The sequence below is a fragment of the Macadamia integrifolia genome, chromosome 2 (genome assembly GCF_013358625.1).
Source record: "Macadamia integrifolia cultivar HAES 741 chromosome 2, SCU_Mint_v3, whole genome shotgun sequence".
NCBI lineage: Eukaryota > Viridiplantae > Streptophyta > Magnoliopsida > Proteales > Proteaceae > Macadamia > Macadamia integrifolia.
The window spans coordinates 3,709,636-3,736,203 of NC_056558.1; the positions used below are offsets into that span (position 1 = coordinate 3,709,636).

Here is a 26,568-nt window from a genome sequence, read left to right on the forward strand (position 1 = left end):
TTTCGTACAATGGCAGAGTATCGTTTTTCCTTCTATATATATGGTCCCATAAAATAAAAAAGTACGAAAGAAGGGAAACGTGTTCCCTACACGAGTTCTTTCTGAGAAAAAAGATGAAAAAAAAAGCGTTCCCCACACGTTTGCAACGCTTCTCAGAGTCTCAGCTATGTATTTTTCATTTGCGGCTACTGCTATTGTACCTTGCGCCACACATATAGGGAAATGGAGCCTTGACATGGCATCTTTTATTCTTTTTACAGCCTCAGTCTATTTCCTCACATGTGAGGGCGTAGGATACATCATGGGGTAGCATTCTTTTTTCTATTTTTTATTTAAGAAAAAAAAATAAGTCTTTCAAAGTACAATTTCACCCCTATTTTTTTCCTTGACATACTCATTGGCCCACATGCTAATGTAGGATCTGCATTTTCTAGTAGAGTGCATTTTGTTGGTGTACGATGTCTTGTATTCCGTTATAGTTTAATCCAAGGAGTACTAGCGCAGGCACTTCGACAAGCAGGACGACAGTTTTGTGCTTTCCAGATTAGGGTTTTTCGTTGTATATTTATAGCGAGTGTTTCTTTCTCTGTAATATAAGCAGTAATGAGATGTGTGAGGATAAGCGCTGTAACCCTATTATCCATTGATGGTGAAGCAGAATCTTATCTCATCGATGACGTAGATAATTTTGTCGAACCTTGTAAACTTGTGTGCATTGTTTATTCTTGTTTTTCAATTATTTTTTGCATCATTTTAGGGTTACGTTTCTACATCTTTCTCATTTTTTTCATTATATTTTCTATATCAAAAAGGAGAAAGGCACTCTGCCCCGTCCGCACCCCCTACGTTAGAATACCCAATGCATGAGTTTTCTTTCTCTCTTTTGTGTCTTATGACCCTGGGCTTGGGCAATGCCTCATGTTTATAGAATCTTTTCCCACACAAAATTATGTCTTTTAAGGCAAAATGATGATGAACCAATCTCCCTTTTAATTTCTCCAAATTTAAAATGGACAGAAAAATACTATCCACATGTGCAGCCATTATGCCAACATACAGACCAATGAAAAACAATTAGAAGACAGCCTCAACACATGTGGTTGATGCAATGACCTTTTCACGCCTGCTTATGCAGTAGGTTTTTTTTTCTTCTTTTTAGAAAATTTTTGAAAGGATGCAACTACCAAATTGTCTTTACCAAAATAATAATAATACCAAATTGTTTTTCAAAAATAAATAATTAAAACTACCGAATTGTTTGGGTGATTCCATATAATGACAATAGTACCCTTTCTTTGACACATTCCTATTTTCGTGAGAAAGTCAGAATATTGAGACGAGAAAACCTTGACCGCTCGATGAATCCAAAGCCAGATTGAAGACACGAGAAAAGTTTAACAACGATGAATCCAAAGCCGCTGACAAGGTTGACCATGATGTGATGGATTATGTTTTCTAGTTGTAACTTATAATCAGAATGGTAGTTAAAGAGAGAGAATCGGGTAATGTCCGTACTCGGGGTGGAACCAGATCCAGGTCGAAATGAACAATTTGGACTCCCTCGTCATTATCGGTTTACTATCGGGGCAATGCACGAGGAATAATGCCTCTCTATTGTCCCTCAAGATTGGATCCAGCTCTTCTCCTAAGTGTTGATCGCTCAGGTCAATTTATAGTTATATAAGCGATCGATATCTGTTTATATGCTAATCTAATGGTTCTTGGCACGTCGCTTATATTTTGATATATTAAAATACAGTCATTGGATCAGTGTTTGGACATGTGTCGATCACTCAAGTAATTATGGTTGTGACCTAGAAGATCAACGCTCAGGAGAGGATTCCAATCCCTCAAGGTTAGGGGTGTCAATTCTAGACCCACTGATAAGTTTGATTGAGCCTAATCGATTAGACTCCAAACTAGTCCCGGCATGTTTGCAACCCAACAGATGCCTGATCTAAATCGATCAATTAATAGTTCGACATATTTAAAGCTCATTTATTTAACCCGAAACGTTTAAAGTCCGTTTAAAAATAAATATCTTAGTAGGTCGTTCAACGTAATTAAAGATAGCTACCCAACTGACTGTGTATAAATGGGACTATGGCTAGCTTATGAAGTCCGAATACTTAAATGGGCTAGTCATGGTGTGAAGTCTTAAAGTGGGGAAAGATGATTAGGCCCGAGCGATAGACATCTGTACTCTGGAGAAATTTTCTTGGACAATCCATAAAATATGACAAATGATGCCATAATATATATATATATATATATATATATTGTTAGATAGTGGACGGTCGGAATAGAACAATTGCCAAAATTAAGGTTCAAATCCAACTATATATTCCCTCAATGTATTGGTATATATTTCTATTGTATGTACATGCACATTACGTTACCTCTAATATGTTCTACGCATTAGTATCTCTAGAGACCTAAAAGCCAGAAGTCTATTATTATTATTATTTAGTAAAATTGTCCACAAAATTTGCCATACATTTGATGTGGGTCCACTAGATAATCTGATTTAGTTGGGCCGACAACACATACTTTCCCTAATTAAATGGGAGATATAGTGGATTTCTAGTATTGTTGACTCTTGGTAGCCCAAAAGACTAGTTGGGCCGAAAGCAACTACTTTGCCTAATTAAAGGGAGTTCTAGTGGATTTCAAGAGAATTATTGACTCTTGGTGGCTCAGAAGACTAGTGTCCCTTGGCCTCACGATCAAGTGGTTCTGGTTGTCTGGTTAGTCAATTTCGATAGGAGGGAAATATCATATACTTTGCTTAAAATGATTATAGAAAAAGTAGTAAAGCATGATATGTTTTGTTTATGTTTAGTTCTAAGTATGATTTCGAATAGATTTGATTGGAGGGAAATGATCCATGTAGTCGATCCCATTAAATTGGGATAATGTTAAATTTATTGTGTTTTGAAAATATCAAATAATAAGGCCTTATCCACACATCAGGTATGGAAGGAATTCGATCAAATTTGGTTGAAGTCGGTGAATCAATGCTCACATTAATGAAGGCTACGTAAGGCATGGTGTTGTTGGGAATTTAATCTGATGGGTGTCGAGTAACGTTGGATGCATTTGAGGATTGATCAATCTCATCTTAGATATGAATATTATCATACAAAATTTTAATGTGGAAGGAAACAAGTTACATGGGCACTTCAACCGAAGTCCTTCTACGAGTTCTTTCACATTCGAGCAACACAAAAAACATATTCACCCAATTGTTGCACATATTAACACTCTCTCACCTCATTAAACCCTAAAATTTTTAACACATATGGAAGAGAGAGAGAGTAGTCAAAATTGCGGTATGCAACCCCTCTTCTCTTTTCTAAAGTGAATTGCTGAATTTGAGTGGGCAACCCAATTGGATTGTGTTTAGGACACTAAATTGCAATGAAAATTACGAACACTAAGATAGCTTAGTGGTGGTAGCTTCGGCTTGTGGAGCCGGCATCCAGGGGAGGAGGTCGTGGGATCGAACCTTATCATACACATTGTATGAATGTGTGTTTTTTTATTTATTCTGTACCCACCCGTGGATTAACAAAAAAAAAATTGTGATTGTCATCCCCTAATGTCCTTGTATGCCCATGTTCGCCCTTGTTAGCCCCCTCAATGGTGCAATGGTTGTATGATTAGGGAGCATTCAATTGGACCATTTCTCGATTTATGTAGTGGTCCAATTTTTTTCTTTTTTACCTACTGAGAAAAAAAAAGAAGCTCGAATGACAATAAGGGAAAGGGTTTCTGAAAGGCATAGTGACCCTTAGCACCAACGCTGGGCTAATGGGAGCCCACATAAGCAAATAGAGATAAGGAATGACAGAATGAGCAAAGGAAGAGAACAATTCTTCCAAATAGGGGTGATTTCAGGCCCGACCCAACAAGTTCGATCGAGCTTGACTGTTTAAAGCCTGAATCGACCCTGACCTGCCCGGCCTGATTAATAAATTTATAGGGCTCAAGCCTAACCTGATTATAATCGGTCATTCTCATTCTTGGTGCAATGCCCTTACTGGGCAATTAGACCGATCGATTATAAGTCCGCATAAGCCTAAGCCTAAGCCCTAACCCTAACCCTAATCCTTTTAGCTGGACCTTTAATCGTTGTATGAAATTCTCGTTTTACCTCTAATGCCTTTAAACTGAAAATAGGCAATGTTAAGACATGCTTTTTATATAAAAACAGGAGAAAAAGATGGGTTAATAAGTTAATTGAACTTTACGTTCAGCCAATGGATTGGGGAGGGGGGTTTTAGAGGAATTTTTTTTTGGGTAGAAATTAGAGGATTTGTCGCATAGACATATTGAGTCATGTTTTAATCACAACCCGTATACAATTAAACAAGCATTTAGACCGTTAAAGCCCGATTAAAGCCCAAGCCCGGCCAACCGAGTATAAACCGTACCCTGCGTGCCATAAAGGCGTAAACGGCCAGTCACGGTGCAGGGCTTGAAAAACTGTCAAGCCCGATTAGGCATGGCCAGACCAATTGACACAAACGTGAGGGCTGAGGACTCGACCGTGACAGCGATTGGAGGACGCTCGTCTCCAATTCCTCCGTGAACGACCGGCGACGGTGAAAACCTCTCTCTGCTATTTTTTGGTGTTTTGAGGTTGAATTCGACGTTCTTGATCAGATAATACACCGGATTTGCAAAGTTTTCCGGCAACTGGATCGGTCTCTCTCTCTCTTTCCCCCTGTATCTGTGTGTGTGTTTGCTCTATGCATCTGTTTGTCTGTCCATTCCTTCTCTATATATTGTTAATAGAAGTAAAGACCCGTTCTGTCTTTCTCTATTTTCACCCTTATTTAGCTGGAATTTTTCCCTAAACACAAATTGGTGCTTTTGCAGGTATTATATTTGTTTTGAAGGACTACTATTCTGCGCTTTGTCCACAAAATGGTATTCTTTCTGCACTTTGTTCAACAATATATATATATATGTATATTGGTTTTCCAATTCACTGTGGCGTGTGTTCAAGGGATCTCTATTTTGGTTCAAACTTTATTTCCTTGTCCGTAATATCGTAGCTGGTTCGATCAAAGCATTGTTCTGGGTTTCGGGTCTCTGTTTGTTATGTGGAATGAGATTTTCTTGTTGCTGATGATCTTGTGGGTTGATTTGGGCTGAAGAGAAATGTATGTGGATGATGGTTGATTGGTTATATGGTGGTTGTGTGAAATTTAGGTTTTCCTGTTTTCTTCCAACTGCTTGATATACATCTGAATTGAATGGTAGATTTGTCAAGCTAATAGTGGTTAGTTTTGATGTTCGGATTGATGGTATTAGCTAGTGGCACTCTTTGATTGTTTCTAAAATTTGGGTTGATTTTGGTTTTATTATAAGGTAAGCTTAGGGGCAAAAAGATGGCAGTTTTCTTTTTAGTGGCGAAATGTATTATATTGTGTTATGGCAGAAATGAGGGATTTTGTGTTTGTTTGTCAGATTTTCATTATCATTTCTCTTGGGGGACTAGAAGTAACTAACTTTTTGGAATGGAATTCACTTCTTCTAATATAAATTTTAAGTTTCTGCTAGCGAAGGTACAGAGTGGTTATGATGGCAATAGGGAACTCTAACCCAAGGTACAGAAAGTAGGTTTATTGCACACGGCTAAAGAAGGTCATAAAAGGTGTAGACTGGAATTAATATGGTGTGGATCAGTTCTGAACTGAATAAAATAGAGCGGAAGAAGTTTGCAAACAGGATTAGTCAGAGTTCAGAACTGGACAAAATAAGATAGTTTGAGTTACTGAAGAATTAGGGTACAGGTGGGGCTGAAAATGATTGTCAAGTGATGTACTGGGAGGGACCTTTCAGACCCAAAATACTAGAGATGTTATAAGATTTTATGGTGCTATTGGGGTTTTTGTTAAATCTTGGAGAGAATGGATGTAGTTTCTGGTTCAGTATGGTATTGGGGCCAAACGGATGGAGCTAAAAGGGTTAGGGGTAGGCCAAAAATGACCATAGATGAGTTAGTAAGAAGAGACATGCAAAAGTTAAGTCTTCACCGAAGTATGGTATTGAACAGAGCTGCTTGGAGGGCTATGATCCGGGTTGCCAATTCGTGAGTGGGAGGTCCAAAAGTTTTGTTTTTTTTTTTTTTGGCCCTTGGGTCCATGTAGCCGAACCCATTCAGTTGGGATAAGGCTAAGTTGTGTTGTTGTTGTGTTGATGTATGGTATTGGGGCTGAAACTAGGGTTTTATTGTTGGATTTAGGAGAGAAAGATCATCAGGGATTAGGGACAAAGTTTGGTGGCAAACAGGGTTGTTTAAATGACTTACGGGAGGTTGGGGGTGGCTAGATTTCTTTTCTTCTGCTTTCGAAACTATGGTTGTACTTGGGTTGTTCCTGAGCAATTTTTCCTTTTCCTCTTATTCAGAAATCAACTGCTCAAAGAATTAGTTTTATGAGTTAGACCCTTTCTGTTTAGGCTTTCACATTCTCATATTTATCTAAATGTTTTAATCTATTGTTGTAGTCTAAAGCATGTAATTTCATCTGAATTATTTGGTTGAAATGGATTTTGAATTGAGTTTGTTTGCTGCTATTTTTCTTCTCCTGCTTCCATGGGGTTATTATGATTTTTTTTTTAATTAATTGAAATTGAAATTCTTTTCGAGGGATTTTTTTTTCTTACTTCATGGGGTGTAATTTATCTATGTTGGGTTAATTGAAATGGGTATTTATCAACTGGGTAGAATTTGTGATGTCTTGCCTTTCTCAAATTTTAAACAATTTGTTTTAAGTCCTCCTGCACCCCCCCCCCCAAAAAAAAAAAAAAAAACTCTTTTTTCTTTCTTTAGTCTACTTTAAATGTCTGAATATTCTTCTATCTATCTAGCAAATATTAGCTTGTAGCTTGTAATACACGACCAGCATGATTGAGTCGAGGAAGCTTCTCTAAAGCCTTGAATGGTGGAGAGAGCTCAGAGAATCTTTGTCCTTACTCCTCTTACCTTCTTGGTCTTGAAGAAGTATTAGATTTTTAGCTCAATTGGTAGAGCACTTGAGATATGGAGTGAGACCAACATATCTCAATATTGTGATGATTTTAATTCCGCTTAGGCCTTGAAAAGTATTTCCATTTTGGGAATTCTAGAATTGATCTAGAATCAACAATTACAGAATTGGGCCAGAAGCAAGAATTCTCAAAATTAGAATCTGAACTATACATGGCCATTGTCATTCAGACTAGAGGAATTGAAAGAAAAGAAATAACTTTGGTCAACTTGCTATGCTACATGTAAGATAATAGACCCAATAGAATAAAGTAGCAGAGAGATGTAGGCAAGCAAACCATGTTCTTGGAAGTTGTTCTTCCACTTAAATGGTTACGCTTTGTTAGCGTTACTGATGGGGACATCAAGGTTTACAGTCGAAAAGAAGAAGATTCAACTAGATCCATCTTTGTGGTTGGAAGATTAAACAAGAAAGAAGAAGGAAAGAGAAGAAACAAGAAAGAAGAAGGAAAAAGAGGAGTCAAACCAGCCTTCCAGCGCTGGGTTCGACCCCCCCTTGTCCTCCCAATCAGCAGATCTTGTGGACCCCACAAGATCTTATTTGATTATAGTACTTTACTTTAATTCTAGTGTTATTTGATTGTCTTACATAATTAGGAAATTAGGACTTCTTTCTATTGGTCTATTAGGTCGTTTTTTATTTCAAGCAATTGAGTTTCTAAATATCTTTTTTATTTTTATTTTTGGAAGTTTATTCTATTTAAGTGTAAGACCATTGGCCATTGTTTAATTCAATGAATGTGAATTGAAAAATAGCCAAGAGCAAAGCCCCCACCCCTCTCACGATTCTTTCTCTTGCAATCTCGTCTTTCTCACTTTCTCTCTCGCTTCTTTCCTCTCTTTAGTCTCTCGGCTCTCTCTTCTCTCTTGTCTCGCCTCCCTCTCTTTTTTTTCATTCTTTTTTTTCTGTTACTGCTGCGATTACTCACTGCTGCGATTACTCACTATTGCTGTTACATACTACTGCCATTACTCACTGCTGCTGCTACCCTCGGCTGTTGCTACTCTCGGTTGCTGTTTACTCTCTGCTGGTGCTGATCTCCTTTCAATAAATGGATTACTGTTGGCTGTACCTGCTGTCCGTGAGTTGTTGAGAGCCCCAACATCATTCACCCAGCTACATCGACAATACTGAGGATCTCTATACAACCAGCTGGACTTGTCTTCATCAACTAAAGGTGGACTGCATCTCTTTATTTTGGAGGACCTTGATCTCTTCTTTTCTCCTCAGATCTGGACAGCAGCATGGTAAAACATTAAACTAAACCCTCCCCACCTCCATTAACCCCTATTATATATTGCAACCCATTGACATTGAAACCAACCTTTGCACTTTGTTTATGCCTATTTTTACCCGTTGTTTTAAGTTGTTTCGTCACTGTTATATCTCCAAAAACCTTACTGATTTTCTATTTTAGTTGGTTGTTAGAGGACATTGATTGTTTGCATATCTAGTTTGGGTGTCTAGATTGATTTGTGCTGAACCTAACATTCGTATGTCGTTTGTTCCCTTCCCCATGTCCCCACTTGAAATTTAAGTAAGAATTTATGTCTTGAAATTTAAGTAAGAATTTATGTGTTTTTCCGTCTAGATTATTATTGCTTTTGGTTACTTTGTTTATTAGTCTCATTTTATTTTGCATGCTTAATCTTGTTTGCTGAGTTTCTTTTTGTCCTATCTACCTAAGTCCCTTGAGTTAACCCTACCTAGTTAGTTAATCTTGTAGGAGACCTAGTCACCTAGGAACCCCCTATATCATCTTGGTATCAGAGCGATGGTTTTGTCTAGGTTGAGGGTAATTAAGTACTGCTGTCCCTTGTTTATATGTCTTATCTTTTGAGGTCTAGTCTCCGTCACCATTTGTCCGTGGTCGAGTCTGAGTTAAGAGAGCGATACCATAGATTAGAGGACACCCTTTTCTTTCTTAAGTTAGCGGGACCAAATAGCATTGGACATTATTCCCTCTAAAAGCATATACTTGAGAGGGAGATTTCTGACCTCAAGATTGAAAGGGCTAACTACTTATCTCAATTGGAGATCCTGAGTAGACCTTGAGTCTTTGGTGGCAACCGTACCTTTGGCTGCCCATCTCCTTATGTCCACTTGTAGTGGTAGAGCATATCAGGATATGTCTAACCCTCCTAGCACCGCCACCCAATCGGAGCAACTGGCTGAATTCATGAAAGCCGTTCAAACCATACAGGAAACACAAGCTATCCATCTCCAAGCCCTTACCGATAAGTTGGATGTCCTCGAGACAAGTGCCTAAAACCCTGATGGACGGCAAGGCCGTAACATAACTGGCACTGAACCTAGGGGCAGAGGCCCTAACCCTGAGGAAGTAAACGAAAATAACCAGACTGATGGTTATGACCGGATAGGGGATAACTTCCAAGGCCTAAGGCGTGGTAGGGATCAGGGTAGGGGTCGAGGACCACAGCCAAGACGCCAAACCCAATATGGAGATGATGAGGGCTATGAGCACCATGATAGGGGCTTTGATGTCAGACGGATGATTAAGGTAGATGCCCCTACCTACGATGGTCTGATTGATGCTAGGACCCTTATGGATTGGATCAAGCAGATGGATAGGTACTTCGATTTCTATGATATGCCAGAGGAAGTCCGCTACCGATTTGCTAAGTTCAAGCTTATTGGAGCTACCCAGGACTTCTGGACAGACCTAGAGTACCAGGAGGACCACCTAGGACTTGAGCCAATCACCACCTGGGTAGAGATGCAAGAGCAGCTCAAGAGGGAATTTTTGCCTATCACTTATAGACTCCAGTTGTTGAATGAGATGAATACCCTGAAGCAAGGGAAGTTGACTGTGACTGAGTACATGAGCAAGTTCAATGAATTAAAAATTAGAAGCCGTATTCGGGAGGATGTTGAGCAGACACTATCCAGATTCCTTACCGGGCTCAACTCCGAAATTCAGTCTTGTATGGCACCCCACCTGGTGCGAGACGTTCCACAGGCCTTCAGGATAGCTCTTGAGGTGGAATCCTCCATGAGAACTTATTCTCAGAGGAAGAGCTTCCAAGCTGGGGAGTCCCAATTTAGAAAACCACCCCAAGGCTCAACTGGATTCCCAAAACCCTCTGCTGCACCATAGCGTCAATTTGACAACAAGGGTAAAGGAATTTTGGGAGAAGCACCCAAGAGTTGTGGGCAACAACAGTGCTTCAAGTGTCGTGGGTTTGGTCACTTCTCCAGAGAGTGTCCCAATAGGAATCTTTATATAGGAGAGCAGACCCCTGAGGAAAGTGACCAAGAGGATTTTTAGGACCATCAGTATGAGGACCATAGGCCAGATGAGACCATATCTGATGAGGACACCTAGGAGGCCGGTGACCTCAAGCTCGGCATTGTGCGTTGCATGGTCTCACAACCTAAGAGTAGCGACGATTGGCGACGAACTAATATTTTCATCACCTACACATGTCATCAGGGCAAGAATTGCCGCGTCGCCATAGACAACGGGAGTTGCATGAATGTGGTCGCCAATAGCGCTGTTGCTCGAATGGGCCTCAAACCTGAACCCCACCCCAAGCCTTACAAGGTTGCCTGGGTTGATCAGTCCACCATTCCCGTAAATCTGAGGTGTCTAGTTCCCCTACACTTTGCAGGATATGAGGATCGAGTGTGGTGTGATGCCCTAGAGATGGATGTTGCCCACATCATTCTAGGTAGGCCTTGGTTATATGACCGGGATGTCACCAATTACGGGAAGTCTAACATCTATGTCTTTGAGTTCAAAGGGAAGAAGATCAGACTGACACCCAGTGCCCCTAGGGAAGTTAGGGTTCTCGAACACAAGGGAAGTACATCCAAACACGCCCCCACCAAAACACTCAACATTTTAAATCAACAACAATTTGAAGGAGAGTGTCACGAGTCGGTGATTTATGCTCTAGTTACCATACAGAGTAATACCGATAGGTCACGCTTATTCACTGAGGCTCCTAGAGAAGTGCAACCCTTGTTGAGGAAATTCGAGAGGCTATTCCCTGAGGAACTACTTGATGAGTTACCGCCTATGCGTGACATCCAGCACGCTATTGACTTGGTTCCAGGATCCTCTCTCCCGAACTTACCCCATTACCGAATGAATCCCAAAGAACACACCGAACTCAAACGGCAAGTGGATGAACTGTTGCAAAAGGGATTCATTAGGGAAAGCCTTAGCCCGTGTGCTGTATCTGCATTGCTCACGCCAAAGAAAGATGGCACCTGGCGTATGTGTGTTGATAGTAGGGCCATCAATAAGATCACCATCAAGTATAGGTTCCCTATCCCTAGGCTTGATGACATGTTGAATATGATGACCAACTCTTCGATCTTTTCGAAGATTGATCTCAAGAGCGGGTACCACCAGATTAGGGTTAGGCCTGGAGATGAGTGGAAGACAACCTTCAAGATGAAGGATGGCCTCTTTGAGTGGTTAGTCATGCCTTTTGGCTTGTCAAATGCACCTAGCACCTTCATGAGGGTAATGAGTCAAGTGCTTCAACCATTCATTGGCAAGTTCCTTGTGGTTTACTTTGATGACATCCTCATCTATAGTAAGACCCCGTCTTCCCACTTGGATCACTTACAGAAGGTTTTTCATGTGCTCTTACAAGAGAAACTCTTTGTCAACCTCAAGAAGTGCACCTTCATGAGTGATCAAGTCATCTTCCTGGGATTTGTTGTGTCAGCTCAGGGAGTATCTGCTGACCCTGAGAAAGTGAGAGCGATTGTAGAGTGGCTTGAGCCAACTAACATTCATGAGGTACGAAGCTTTCATGGTTTAGCCACTTTCTACAGAAGATTCATCTACCGGTTTGGTTCCATTATGTCTCCTATCACCGATTGCATGAAAAAGGAGTTTCAGTGGACTAAGAGTGCTACGAAGGCCTTTAATGAGATTAAAAAGCTTATGACTGAAACTCCAGTCCTGCGCCTCCCAGATTTCTCTAAGGTCTTCGAAGTTAACTGTGATGCATCTGGTATTGGGATAGGTGGTGTCCTAGGACAAGAGGGCCACCCTGTTGCCTATTTTAGTGAGAAGCTTAATGAAGCTAGGCAACGATATTCTACATACGACAAGGAATTCTATGCGGTTGTCCAATCATTGCGCTATTGGCGACATTACCTTTTACCGCAAGAATTCGTGCTATTCTCTGACCACCAAGCTCTGAGATACCTGAGTGCCCAAAAGAAACTTAACCAGAGGCATGCCAAGTGGGTTGAGTTTCTCCAAGAGTACACTTTTGTACTCAAGCACAGACCTGGTGTCGAGAATACTGCTGCAGATGCACTAAGCCGGGTGAACATATTCCTCATTTGCACCAATGCTAGGAGTCGGGCTAGTGTGCTACTCCAGGCAATGAGTGTAGAGGTTGTAGGGTTCGAGCGAGTCAAGGACCAATACCCCACCTGTCCTGATTTTAGTGAGCCGTTCACTTCCTTGAGTGAAAGCAACCCAGTCAACCGCTCGGACTACCTACTTAGGGAGGGCTTTCTTTTTAAAGGAAGCAAGTTGTGCATTCCCAGGACTTCACTCCGAGATTTCCTGATCTGGGAATTGCATGCTGGGAGAGTTGCTGGCCACTTCGGTCGCGATAAGACCATCACCCTCGTTGAGGACCGATTCTTTTGGCCAGGACTGAAGAGGGATGTTGCTAGAGTTGTGGGTCAGTGCAGGACATGCCAGACCGCCAAACAACAAAAGCAAAACACGGGTTTGTACACTCCCCTACTCGTTCCCCATTCCCCTTGGCAGGACCTTAGCATGGACTTCGTGCTTGGTCTATCAAGAACTTCGAGAGGCCATGATTCTGCTTATGTGGTTGTTGACCGCTTCTCGAAGATGGCCCATTTTATCCCATGCTCTAAGACCTCTGATGCATCCATAGTAGCCAAACTTTTCTTTAATAAGGTTGTCAAGTACCATGGTTTACCCCTCACCATAGTGTTCGATAGGGATGTTAAGTTCACTAGTCATTTTTGGAAGACCCTATGGCGGATGCTGGGCACGAAACTCCGTTTCTCCTCAGCTTTCCACCCTCAGACCGATGGCCAAACCGAGGTTGTCAACAGGAGTTTAGGGAATTTATTGCGTTGCTTCATAGGAGAACATCTTACCAGTTGGGATCGAGTCCTTACTCCTTAGCTAGGCCGAGTTTGCATATAACAGTTCTAAGAACCGTACCATTGGTCTGTCCCCCTTTGAGATCTGTTCAGGATACCAGCCTCGGGCACCTATAGACTTTATCCCAGTCGTGTCTAGTTCTAGGACCTCCCAGTCAGCCGAATCTTTTGCTCAGCATATACATGATTTGCATGCAGGTATAAGGAGACAGATAGCACTGAGCAATGAGCAATACAAATCGAAGGTAGATGTGCACAGAAGGCTACAAGAGTTTTAAGAGGGTGATATGGTGATGGTAAGAATCAAGCCGCAACGTTTTGTTAGGGGAAAAGCGAGCAAGCTACATGCTCATAGCACAGGTCCGTTGAAGGTATTCAAGAGGATAGGTGCCAATGCGTATGTTCTTGATCTGCCAGCTAGCATGGAGATCAACAATATTTTCAATGTTGAAGACCTAGTCCCATACCATGATACCTCTACCTTTACCCCTTTCTATCCTGATGACCTTGAAGACTTCCCTTTCAACATTGATGAGACTTTTGAGCTAAGCCAACCACTTCCCCCCACCTCATTACCACCTGTGCCTAAGTTCACGAGAAGAACTGAAGAAGTTGGGGAAATCCTTGATGATAGGATTATGTCCACACACACTGGAGGTTCTAGAGAGTTCTTGGTCAAGTGGCATGGACGTCCGGAAATTGACAACACCTGGATCACAATGCAAGAAGTCCAACAACTCAACCCAGACCTACTTGAGTATTACATGAGCTTTAATTCACCGGAGGTGAATTCTTCCAAGCCGGGGAGAGTTGATGGGGACATCAAGGTGTACAGTCGAAAGAAGAAGAAGATTCAACCAGATCCATCTTTGTGGTTGGAAGATTAAACAAGAAAGAAGAAGGAAAGAGAAGAAACAAGAAAGAAGAAGGAAAGAGAGGAGTCGAACCAGCCTTCCAGCGCTGGGTTCGACCCCCCTTGTCCTCCCAATCAGCAGATCTTGTGGACCCCACAAGATCTTATTTGATTATAGTACTTTACTTTAATTCTAGTGTTATTTGATTGTCTTACATAATTAGGAAACTAGGACTTCTTTCTATTGGTCTATTAGGTAGTTTTTTATTTCAAGCAATTGAGTTTATAAATATCTTTTTTTTTTTTCTTGGAAGTTTATTCTATTCAAGTGTAAGGCCATTGGCCATTGTTTAATTCAATGAATGTGAATTGAAAAACAGCCAAGAGCAAAGCCCCCACCCCTCTCACGATTCTCTCTCGCCTCTTTCCTCTCTTTAGTCTCTCGGCTCTCTCTTCTCTCTTCTCTCTTCTCTCGCCTCCCTCTCTTTTTTTTTCATTCTTTTTTTTTTGTCACTGCTGCGATTACTCACTACTGCTGTTACATACTGCTGCCATTACTCACTGCTGCTGCTACCCTCGGCTGTTGCTACTCTCGGTTGCTGTTTACTCTCTGTTGGTGCTGATCTCCTTTCAATAAATGGATTACTGCTGGCTATACCTGCTGTCCGTGAGTTGCTGAGAGCCCCAACATCATTCACCAAGCTACATCGACAATACTGAGGATCTCTATACAACCGGCTGGACTTGTCTTCATCAACTAAAGGTGGACTGCATCTCTTTATTTTGGAGGACCTTGATCTCTTCTTTTCTCCTCAGATCTGGACAGTAGCATGGTAAAACATTAAACTAAACCCTCCCCATCTCCATTAATCCCTATCATATATTGCAGCCCATTAACACTGAAACCAGCCTTTGCCCTTTGTTTATGCCTATTTTTACCCGTTGTTTTAAGTTGTTTCGTCACTGTTATATCTCCAAAAATCTTGCTGATTTTCTATTTTAGTTGGTTGCTAGAGAACGTTGATTGTTTGCATATCTAATTTGGGTGTCTAGATTGATTTGTGCTGAACCTAACATTCGTATGTCGTTTGTTCCCTTCCCCATGTCCCCATTTGAAACTTAAGTAAGAATTTATGTGTTTTTCCGTCTAGAAGATTATTATTGCTTTTGGCTATTTTGTTTATTAGTCTCATTTTATTTTGCATGCTTAATCTTGTTTGCTAAGTTTCTTTTTGTCCTATCTACCTAAGTCCCTTGAGTTAACCCTACCTAGTTAGTTAATCTTGTAGGAGACCTAGTCACCTAGGAACCCCCTACATCAATTACGGGCCTCGGTTTAATAGATATAAAGCTTTTTAGGCTTTATTTTAAGTCTCTATTGAGTGATAAGGGTTATGGGCTGCTTGTTTTGGGTTTAATGATGTAATGGCAAGTACTGTGACCCCATATTATGGGGTCTATTGTTCCTACTGGAATAGTATTCTATTGTTATACTGGAATAGTAATTTATTTAAGAGTCTAGAGTTGGATTTTTAGTTTTTATTTTCGATTTAGTTTTCATTTTTATGGCCGAGTCTACAGCCCTTAGCTGCCAAGAGAGTTTCTATTTCAGTCGGAGGACTTTCCATTTTCTGTTTCCTTAGTTTTCAAGTTGTTAGGAATTAGAAAGTTGTCTTCTGGATTTAGAAAGTATGTCTAATCCCTTACTAAAGTTTCTCTCTCCTGGATTTAGAAATATGTCTAAATCCCCTTAGTCTAATCCCTGACTAAAGTTTCTATCTTCCGGATTTAGAAATATGTCTAAATCCCCTTAGTCTATATATAAGGGATAACTTGAGGACTGTACACATGATTTTGGTTGCTAGTCAAGCAATTTGATTAGGGCTGCTGTGTGAATATTTCCCACAGCTGCTGCCTTGTTGAAGTTTGATATTATTTGCATCTGCTGCATTCCTTGTAATCTGCTCTCTACCCTTGGTAGCAAAGAAACCCTAGCCTTAATTAGGGTTTTAGGCTCAAATGTCTATTAGCTAAATGAGGGTACTCTTAATGTGTCAACCCATCAATTGATTTCCTTGTTTTCTAATTCATTTACTTGCTTCTTAAGCATACAAGAGTGGGCTTATTTTGCTGGTTTTCTTCCTGTTGATCTGTAATTTGATATGCATGGTTCTGATATGGTGTTCTGTTAGTTTTGATCCTTGTTCATAGTTCTTTAGTTGCTGAAATCCTAGTTTCAACAGTTACAAACAGATCAGTTTTCTTAACCTGAAGATTCACTACTTTCTGTTAAACTCCCAACACACTTGCATTGTTTTTAACAATTTAACTTCAGTTCTGTTGATGGGTTTCCAGAAGCCTAAAGCGATAGGTTTCAGGAATCCAAAAATTAACCAGAATCGCAGTTAAGTGTTAGAAACAAGAATTCAAGAAATTTATCATAACAGATAACCCAAGGTTCTGATTTAATCTAGTCGAAAGTCAGAAATATGGAAAAGAATTGTTTTCCAAAATCTATTCAAATCTGATGGACAGATATGTAATTATAGGTTAATCCTACTTGAATAGGATTCTGAAAAACAAAGTTCAGAACAGTAACCAAAATCAGTATATTCAGGGAACTTCAACAACCATAACAGTGAACTGATTTGATGTATAAACAGTGATTAGGAACTGTAAGAGCAAACAGAAATCAGATCTGAAAGATCAGCTACAAAACGGAAGAATTCAAAAAATCCTAGTGAGAGAAAATCAGTGTAAAAATGGAAAATTTAAGTTCAAAACAGTACCAGAACTTTATGAACAAGAATAGCGAATCAGAATACTCAAAGAAGCAGTAGAGGCTGTAGAGCTCAACATTCTAACCATGAACAGAAAACAGAAAACTTCAAAATATTGACCTGAACTAATGGATGGACAAAAAAAGAAGAATAGAAGAAGGGTAGAAGGATATGTACCAAGCTTCTCACCTGGAACTAGATTGGGATCCCACCAACGTGCCTTGGCATTTCCCTAAGGATTGCTGCTGCACCTCATAGAAGCTATTCTGAATCACATGGAACATAGGGGCAAAAAACTATCTTTTATTCATCAAATTCGTGAACTTTAATGTCTGGTTACATTTATAAAATATGGCTCCTACCTAACATGATTAGAATTAGCCTACGCTAATTAGTAATCAAACTAGCAATTAATTGACCAATTAAAGACTTGAAACAACTACAAAATTGACCAATTCTCCAGCTGTGTTTGGATTTCCTAAGCCAACAAGGACTTGACTTTATTAAAAGGAAATCAATTCATAACAGATGATGCGATCCCGGGTTCGAAAAAACCTGTTGGGTTCTCTTATGGGCCCACCCAAAGTACACGATAGCCAATAGTAGGAAAATAGCAAAACTGTAAATATATCAAAGGTAGCTAAGGGCTAGTGGCAGAAATGTAATTAACCAGAATATTAGAGTGGGGTAAAGAAGAGGGGACACAAAGAAAATTAGGATTTATTGTTAAGGGACAGAATTGGAAGTAAAATAAAATAAAGGATAGACTAGAAACGAAGAAAGCGAGGTGCACTTCGGGGAAAACAAGAAAACAATAAGTAATTATATCAAACTGGAGGACGAAGACAAGAGGTTGTCTTCAACCTTCGACAAGAACCACAACTAGCTGTAGGAGGGCTCGGATTCTAATGGAAGAACTTACTATTGGGTTTCAGATTGTAGTGAAATTTTAGGAGGGAGTTCTAAACTCTTAGATCTCCTATGAATGAATGACAGGGTGTCAAATGGTCAAGCAAGAGTTGAGTACTAAAGCTCTGAAATCAGATCTAGAGGCAACGTAATAATCAGCTGTAGTTGCTCGTTTGCAACTCACCACAGAGGGGTCCTTAAGCGTAGATACTCGAGGGGTAGAGTCGTTTTAGGGTATGCAACTTAACCCCAAAAGATCAGTCCAAATCGTGGAGGTGCTACCGAGCTCTGACGTTTGTTTTCTCAGACACACAGTACCTCTAGTAGAGAACAGTCCAGCAGCAAGTTAGCTCTATCAAAATGAGAAAAGCGAAGAGAGGAAGGAACAAAAACAGAAATAGGAATATGATATGAAAAGAGAAGAGATAAGGGGAATCAAATTTGAATTGAGGAGGAAGGGATCAATGGGAAGGAAGAATAAAAGACATATAACCTACTTCTCTACCTCCTACGTATCCTACTCAAAGACAAATAAAAGAAATAATGTAAAACTAACTACTACCAGCCCTTGTTGGACAAAAAACCTGGGGTGGACCGGTTCTTCTTGGCCCTTGGCTTCCACAGTCGGTCCTGTTGGTCCAACCAGGTAAGTGCAACTATATCTACATCAGTTCTCCCCTTCTGAAAAGAGCTCGACTCCGTCGAGTTTGGATGAGGTCCAAGAATGCCGTCGGAGTCAATGTGATGAGAAAAGTACCCACTGTCTTCTTGAGCTTGAGAGGGGGAAGATCCTTTGCTGGAAGGAACTTCATCTCGAGGCCACCATGCTGAAAAGTGTATGTATTCTCATATCCACAGTGCTTGGCTTTCTTGTCTAACAACCATGGCGACCCAGTAGAATGTGATAAACTTTTAGAGGGAGAACATCACATTGAACCTGATCAATCAGTCCACCAATGGAATACGTGAGCAAACACCTTTCTTGAATTTTCAGATTATTGTTGTTCACCCACCCAATCTTGTAGGGCTTCGGATGAGGCTCAGTTTTCAGTCCCAACTTGCGAACATCATCTTCAACAACAACATTGGTACAACTGCCGGGGTCTATCATCATATTATACAAACTGTCATTGTATCGCACCCTGGTTTGAAAGATACTGTTACGGCGCCAATCGTCCTCTTTAGGAATCTTCTGTGTAGTTAAAAGAGGATGGATCACATAGAACGGTCGAGGCTCATCGTCACTATCATCATCATTAATCTCATTAGGATCATGATCACATTCAGCCTCCAGATTTACTATTCATGTTTTTGGTTGCTTTTCTGGTGCATAGGGTATAAAATTGTCCTCGTCGATGTAGACTAACAACCGGTTAGGACATTGATTAGCTCTATGCCCGTACCCCTTGCATGAGTAACATTGAATAGCCTCCTTAGGAAATGCTAAGTTCCTGTCATAACCACGCTGAGGTGAGGAGTATGGCTGATTAGGTCGTGAAGATGGCATGTCTGAATCACGACGAGGTGGAGAATACGGTCGGCTAGGTCGTGAAGAGGCCATAGATGAAGCACTAGCCTGCGGTCTACTAATTGATTTTTCCTGTTGAGATGATTGTGGCTAAATAGAATTAGAACCCCTAGGGAAAACATCTGTAAATGGCCGCCGATTGTATGGACATTTTAGACTCTCTTCAACCTGATATGCTACATGGACAACGTCTTCCATTGTAGGTAGTCGGCTAGAGGCAAGGGCAGCACTAAGTTGAGGGTGTAAACCATTACGGAATTGTGCCACCAATACTTCTTCATCCCACTCAAAATCTGAACGAGTAGCCAAATAATAGAACCTAGCAACATATTCTTCCACGGTCAAATTTTCTTGTTTCAACTGTGCAAACCTGAGATGCATGCGTTGCTTGTAAAAAGAAGGCAAGAATCTCTGGTTTATGAATTCATGCATTTCAGCCCAAGTAGTGCCTAAACCAATGCCTCGGGTTCGGTTCTGCTGCTGTTACTTGATCCACCAGATTCGGGCCGTGCCTTTCAGTTTGGCCTCTGCAAATAGGATCTTTCGAGCCTCACTCAACCCGTACCATCTGAAGAATGTCTCTAAGCTATGAATCCAGTCAAGGTACAGTTCTGTATTATTGTCTCCATAAAAATCAAGGACATCCAATCTTGCTGTTCTTTCTGCTCCATCATCATATCTACCAGTTCCATATGGTGGTGAAGGTGGCGGCAGTGGTGTATGATGTGGTGGTGGATCCTGTGGAACGGTGTTGGAAGAATCCCCAGATTGAATGGGACTTTTTCCTTTATCTGTTGCCTCCAAACGAGCAATAGAAGCTTGCATGGATTCCATCATTGTCATAATAGCTTCAAATTTTGCATCAGTTTCTCCCTTATAGGAGTTCAGTTGTTGAACAACTTCACTATTGGCTACCGTGGTGGAAATGGGTAAAATTACATTTGAATATGATGGTAAAATAGTAAATAGATGGAAACTTAAAGGAGAATGGCAGAATGGTAATTATCTCACTTTTTTTTTTTTTTTTGCAGGGATGCAGAACTGTAATTATTGGAAGTGACAAAATAGGGCAAAAAAGGGGATAATGGAGGAAGGGAAGGGTATTGCAAGAAATGGAAAGATAATAAGAAGAAAAAAAAAAAGAACAAAAGGGAAATCGTGGGTTGAGGGTTTGGAATACCGACCACAACAGTTCTCCTTCTCCTTCTTGGTGATGGAACCAGCAGCGGGAGTCGGATCTGATCAGGAGAGAGGCTCGTGATGGCTTTGCAGGTATGTGCTCCTTTCTCTCTCTTCCCGACTTCTCTTCTTCTTCTTCTGTTTCTTCTTTCTTCTTCTTTTTTCTGATTTCTGTTTCTCTTTTCTCTTCTTCTTCTTCTTCTGTCTTCTATTCTGCTCCTTCCGTCTTCTTTTTTTCTTTTTCTTTTTCTTTCTTTTTTTTTTTTCGTCCCATGATTCTGCTTCTCTTCTTTTTTTTTTTTTTTCTGCCTTCTGTCCTCCGATAGTCTTCTCTTTTTTCTTTTTTCTTCTTCTTCTTCTTCTTTCGTCTTCTTTTTTTTTCATGTGGAACCCTGGAAGAGATACGATTGAGAAGAGGTTGGTAGGGGTTTTTGCCGGCTTCTCTGTCGACTCTCTCTTCTTCTCTTGCTGCTAATTCCTTTTTATTTTTATTTTTATTTTTATTTTTAATTTTTTTTTATTTCTCAGTCCTTGTAAGAACAGGGAACAGAGAACGGGAATGCAGAAGAGAGATGGAGGGGTGTTCTCAGTAGGGCTGAAATAGGGAATGGGGGAGAGAATAGGGGGTTGCAGGGAGTGGGAATGGGGGAGAATAGGGAGTTACCGAGAGTAGTGTGAGAGTTGCAGGGATGGGTTGTGGAATGAAGTTGTGCTTCGGTAGAGCAAGGGAAGGGATCCTTTGGCTTTGATACCAAATTGATGGAGTAGCCTTAGGGAGAAGAGGGAAAATCACACAAAAGGGGGAAGGGGATCACACCACGCACAAATTCACTAATCTAAAATTAAATTCACTCAAAAAAATTAAACATTGAGTTATGTAAGTATATATAGGGAAAATAAAAGACGACTCCTGCTTAGACTCTAATACTGAAATAAACTCCTATTTAGACTCCAAACATAAACCTACTTCTCTACCTCCTACGTATCCCACTCAAAGACAAATAAAAGACATAATGTAAAACTAACTACTACCAGCCCTTGTTGGACCATAAACCTAGGCTTGACCGGTTCTTCTTGGCCCTTGGCTTCCACAGTCGGTTCTACTGGTCCAACCAGGTAAGTGCAACTGTATCTACATCAAAGAAGGTACAAGAAAAACAAGGAAGGAGAATAGAGATGAGGGAGAAAAGCACAATGCCCAGCAGGCCCATGCCACACCAAGCAACTCAACATCATTTCTTTAATCCATTCTCTATTCTACTCTCATGATGGGGATTACAAGCATATATAAAATAAAGGAATTACATCTAAGAACTAAACAAATTAGGAAACTGAATTAAGATTGCTACGTATCTACTCTATCTAGAACTTCCAATGAAAAGATTATTTGATAATTCAAATAAAGAAAATAAATACCTAATTATCCTATTAGACCCAAATCCCAGTTCGGGCCCAGTTCCTGATCGGGGATCTCAAACAGGTTCTGCCCGGTCCAAGGAAGTGCTCCTGCATCAGCAGGACTGGACATTATGTTCCTAATCAACCCTGAACTAGGACACAGAAAAATAATTCAAATAGGAAAAGAAATTGATAATAGAACTCTACTTAAATAGAACTACATAGTAGACTAGATGTAGGATTCCCAAAGGCAGTCTGTTTTTCTAAGTTGAGTTGAGACTAGGATTCCTAGAGAAACTAAGAATTCTGAAATTCCTGAAACTACAAGCTATTCTTCATTGCCTGGCATTGCTATTGGTCCGTAGATACTGCATCATCAGAAAAGTGGCATCCTCTCCTCTCCTCTTCTTGCTTGTCAGTCTTATTCTTCCCCCCCCCCCCCAAAAAAAGAAAAAAAAAAACCCTTTCGTGTCTTTAGTACAATATATTGGATAGAGATGGAATTATGTACTGTTATTTACTTAATGGGTCTACTGCATTTCATGGACATTTTATATTCTGCTCCATGAATTAGTTTTAGTCATGTATTTCTCCTTGAAAATTTGAGTTGTTTGGAAGATGTTTGGCAAAATTATTTATTTCTACTTTGTCCCTCTAAAATTTCTTAATGAAGTTAAGAATATGGCCTTGAGTCCTTGACTACACAAGATCAGATGAGATGGGGTTGCTGATTCTCTCATGCTTGGACCAACCACGCTTTTAATGGACCCGCTGCTAATTAGAGTTCACCTCAGAAGAAAGAAGGAGGTCTTTTACTTCCCAATTCCCTCAGCTGTCAGAGCTTTTTGTTCTTCATTATGCAAGTTATAATTGGAATAACTGGCAACAGCAATGAGTACCCATTTACTTCTCAATTCCCTTAGCTGTGAGAGCTCTTTGTTCTTCATTATGCGAGTTACAATTGGAATAATTAGCAACATCAATGGGCGTCCATTTGGTTCCAGTCTTGGTGTATCTTTTATTGCATTACATAACCTCCAATTCGAGAGTTTCAGTGCTTGTTACCGTGTTACTTCTTTTCTTCTGCAAGTTCTTTTCTGCCTTCTACATTTTTTTCCTTTAGACTGTATATATTTGTTTAATCTATTTATGTACTTTTGGGTATAGGCTTCAAAAATTCTTGCCAACTTGATAGTAATGGGCTCAGGGATATTGGCAAGGGCTCTGGTTCAAGCATACCGCCAAGCGCTTCAAAGTAAGTTACTCTAATTGCATTCTGATTGCAGCTTCTATGTGCTAAATTATGCTGGTTATTGGGGATGTTGTTTCTTAATTTTTGCTTTGTAGTTTTTTGGTTGTCTTCAAATAAATACTTTGGGAGTATAGTTTTTAAAACTGGACTGGAGGTCAAACCTAAAAAATATCTGGTTCCAGTTCTGATTTTTTCCAGTAAAAGGTAAAAAACCGGGCTGTTCTTAAACAACTGCAAACCAAAATTCAAGTTGGTTTGGCTGCTGGTTCAGTCTGGTTGTCATAACTATGCTTGGGAGCAGGGTCTCCACCACCCCCACCCAACAGTGAGATCGGCACTGCCTTTTCAACTGCCACATGGCAGCTCAGATGGGGCTGAATTTTCTGGACAGGTGGACCTCGAGGGCAGCTGCTCACATTTCAAGTTTCTGCTTCATTTGTAATTTGATTTCACCAAGTGGCAAAGCAAGGTATTGATAAATATGGGGCTACCAAGAGGGTGCACTGGACCAACGTGGGGATGTATGGACATACACAGGAGGGCATGTCTGTATGTGAGAAATGTATATTGAATTTCAGTCTGAAATTTGATGTGTGCCAAGCATTTCATTCCCTAGACACCTAATCATTAGAATTGCCTGGTCACTCTTCCATGTTGCAAAAACAGATGGCATGCTGTTTTAGAAATCACATCCGGCATGCCAGAAACCTTTTCCCATACTTCAATTCATTAAATTTGTTGTGAACTCTTTGTTCCTTATGTGTTGGAACTAGGATTAAATTGAATGTGGTGAGAAAATTTTGCTTAAAATTAATGACCGACTTGGATCACTGACATGGCTGTTGCTGGGTGGTATATTCACCGCTCTTTAAACCGAATATCCCAGGGCCAGTAGCCCCAAATTATGCCCAACAAACAATTAGTCATAATGTCAATGACCCCAATGTGTCCCACATGGCACCCAACTGATTGCATCATTCCTAGGGAATGCCTTGTTCGTGTTCTGATTTGATTAAGATTTGTATGGGTGATGACAGATGCCTCAAAATCTGGTGTTGCTCAAGAAACAATTCAGAACACTATCCGCAGAGCTAGCAAAACTATGACCGAACAGGAGGCGAGACAGATTCTTGGCATCACTGAGAATACTGCTTGGGAGGAGGTCTTGCAGGTATTTTTGTTTTTGAAAATTGTCTTCCTTCTAATTTGGCCACAACTTCTATAGATTGGTTGGAAACATCTAAATATGAAATGGGCCCTCATAAAGGACTGGGAAATGTGCAGAGGTACGATACTTTGTTCGAGAGGAACGCTAAGAATGGGAGCTTTTATCTTCAGTCAAAAGTTCACAGGGCTAAGGAATGTTTAGAAGCTGTGTACAAACCCAAAGATTCGAATGCAACAGGTTGAGAATCTGGCAGATTATCGCCTTGACTTAGTTTGTTGTGTCTTGCGTCCACCTGTTTTTGTATAATTTAATGCCCTACATTAAGAAATGGAGAAAATAACTTTTATATCACATTTTCTCCCATGTTTTGAACTAACCTTGTATCTTAAGCTATGTTTGGTTGCAAGGGAAATTAAAGTGAAGGGAAGTGAAAATTTTCAAACTTGTAATAGAAACTTTTGTACGGATTACATCCATGTGTACAATATTTAGTAATGATATCTTATACAAGCAATTTTTATTTTGCTCCTTACACCAAATATTGGATTTGGATGCAAAGTAAAGTGAAATTTAAAAACTAAATATGAAATGAGTTGGAGTTAGTGATATAATTATGGGACTATATATAGGGTAATGATTACAAAAGTTTCTTTTTTGAAGTTTGAAAATTTCACTTTCCTTTCCCTTCCTTTCGCTGATAACCAAACTAAGCCTTTGAATCTCCTCCATAATTAGCAGTTATGGCTGATGGATGAGTGGCTAAGTCTACTTTCACACACACAGCCATCAAGAATATAGTGTTGTGGAGTAGGTTTTTAAAAATTTAATCCAAGATTCAATCCCTATGTAGCATCAGGGTATAATTAATTAGACAATACAATAGAATTTCACATGGATCCTCGTACTAGTTCTTAATCTTCACTTAGTTGACTCCATTAAATTGGGATTAGGTTTTGAAATAGAGGTTTACAATTATTCGGTAGTCTACTACTACAAACTCCCTTATGCAAACAAGCAATCACAGGGAAGATCAGAAACACCCTGAGCTCTTGTACAACAAAACTTTTTCTAAAGAAGCTTAGGACTCAAATAAAAAACAAGAGAAAGAAAGTGAGATGCGTGGGGAGAAAAAGACTAAGAAAATCGTAGGAGAGAACCAATACCATTGGTTGCCTTAAAGGAAAATCTTGGGAACCAAGGATCAAGTATTGGTATTGTAAAGCTAACCAAAAAAAAAAAATTGTAGTACAGAGTGAGGGAGGGGGGGGGGGGGGGAGAGGAGGAGAGAGGCTCTGCCCTGCCTAGTTAATACTTCTCCCTCACTCCTTTGCTGCTTTATATTGTGGCTTGCCTTTTTCTTCCATCATGCAGCATGCTAGTGGTGGGATTCATTCATTATAGAAATATCTCTATTTCTGAAACAATGATACTATCTCTCTGAAGGACAACTAAAGTAGTTATGACAATTAAGCCCTCCAATGGGAGTGCCTGCAACGGTATTAATATGAATGAGATTTTTGACTTTATAGAGAGTATAAAGGTAATTTTGCATGCCTTTGTGTTTAGGCACAGGGCCAATGTGACCAGATAGCTTTCTTTTATATATATATATATATATATATATATATATATGAGAAGAAATGTATCTCCATCTGTATGAAGTCGATAATACTCTCTCTATTGTTCCTGATGCCCATCCTTGACACCCATACCCATCGGCGGAAATTGCTTCCAAACTTACGAGTCATACTATGTAATTATGGGAGAGAGAACATTTCGGATAACTGATTTGATTTTTCTGACAAGAAATTAATCTTTCGGATAACTAATTTGATTTTCTATCAAAAAGATCACCGTAGAGGCTATTTATTTGCTTGGAGACTAATAAAAATATATACAGAATGTAAGAAGGATCTCCATATAATCTTTATTGTCTTAGAAAAAGTTTAAGATGGAATCCCTAGAGAGTTAATTTGGCAAGTATATAAAAGAAAGATGTTCCAAGTAAATATGTGGATATTATTGAAAGATATGTAAATTAGTGTAGTGACTGGTGTAATAACTGAAGGGGACCAGGACTAAATTCTCAATTACAATTGGATTACATCAAGGATTACTTGTAAGCCCATATTTATTTACACTAAACATGGATGAGTTGGCTAGAGACATTAACAGGAATAAATGTCAAGTTGAAATTATGGAGATCAATTTTGAAGATCAAAAGGTTTTAAAATAAGTAGAACAAAAACAAAATAATGTATGTGTAAATTTAATAACAATATGAATGAAAATGAAGTTATGA

The 26,568-nt window shown here is 39.9% G+C and overlaps 1 protein-coding gene across 1 annotated transcript; it reads left to right on the forward strand.

The window, feature by feature from the left end:
• The first annotated feature begins 4,469 nt into the window (after positions 1-4,469).
• LOC122071949 (mitochondrial import inner membrane translocase subunit PAM16 like 2-like) lies at positions 4,470-24,798 on the forward strand. The gene is made up of 5 exons (XM_042636444.1): positions 4,470-4,709; positions 4,885-4,935; positions 23,014-23,101; positions 24,136-24,269; positions 24,383-24,798. Exons 2-5 carry the CDS (start codon positions 4,933-4,935, stop codon positions 24,506-24,508), a joined length of 351 nt encoding a protein of 116 aa, XP_042492378.1. The 5' UTR covers positions 4,470-4,709; positions 4,885-4,932; the 3' UTR covers positions 24,509-24,798.
• Positions 24,799-26,568: the final 1,770 nt, after the last annotated feature.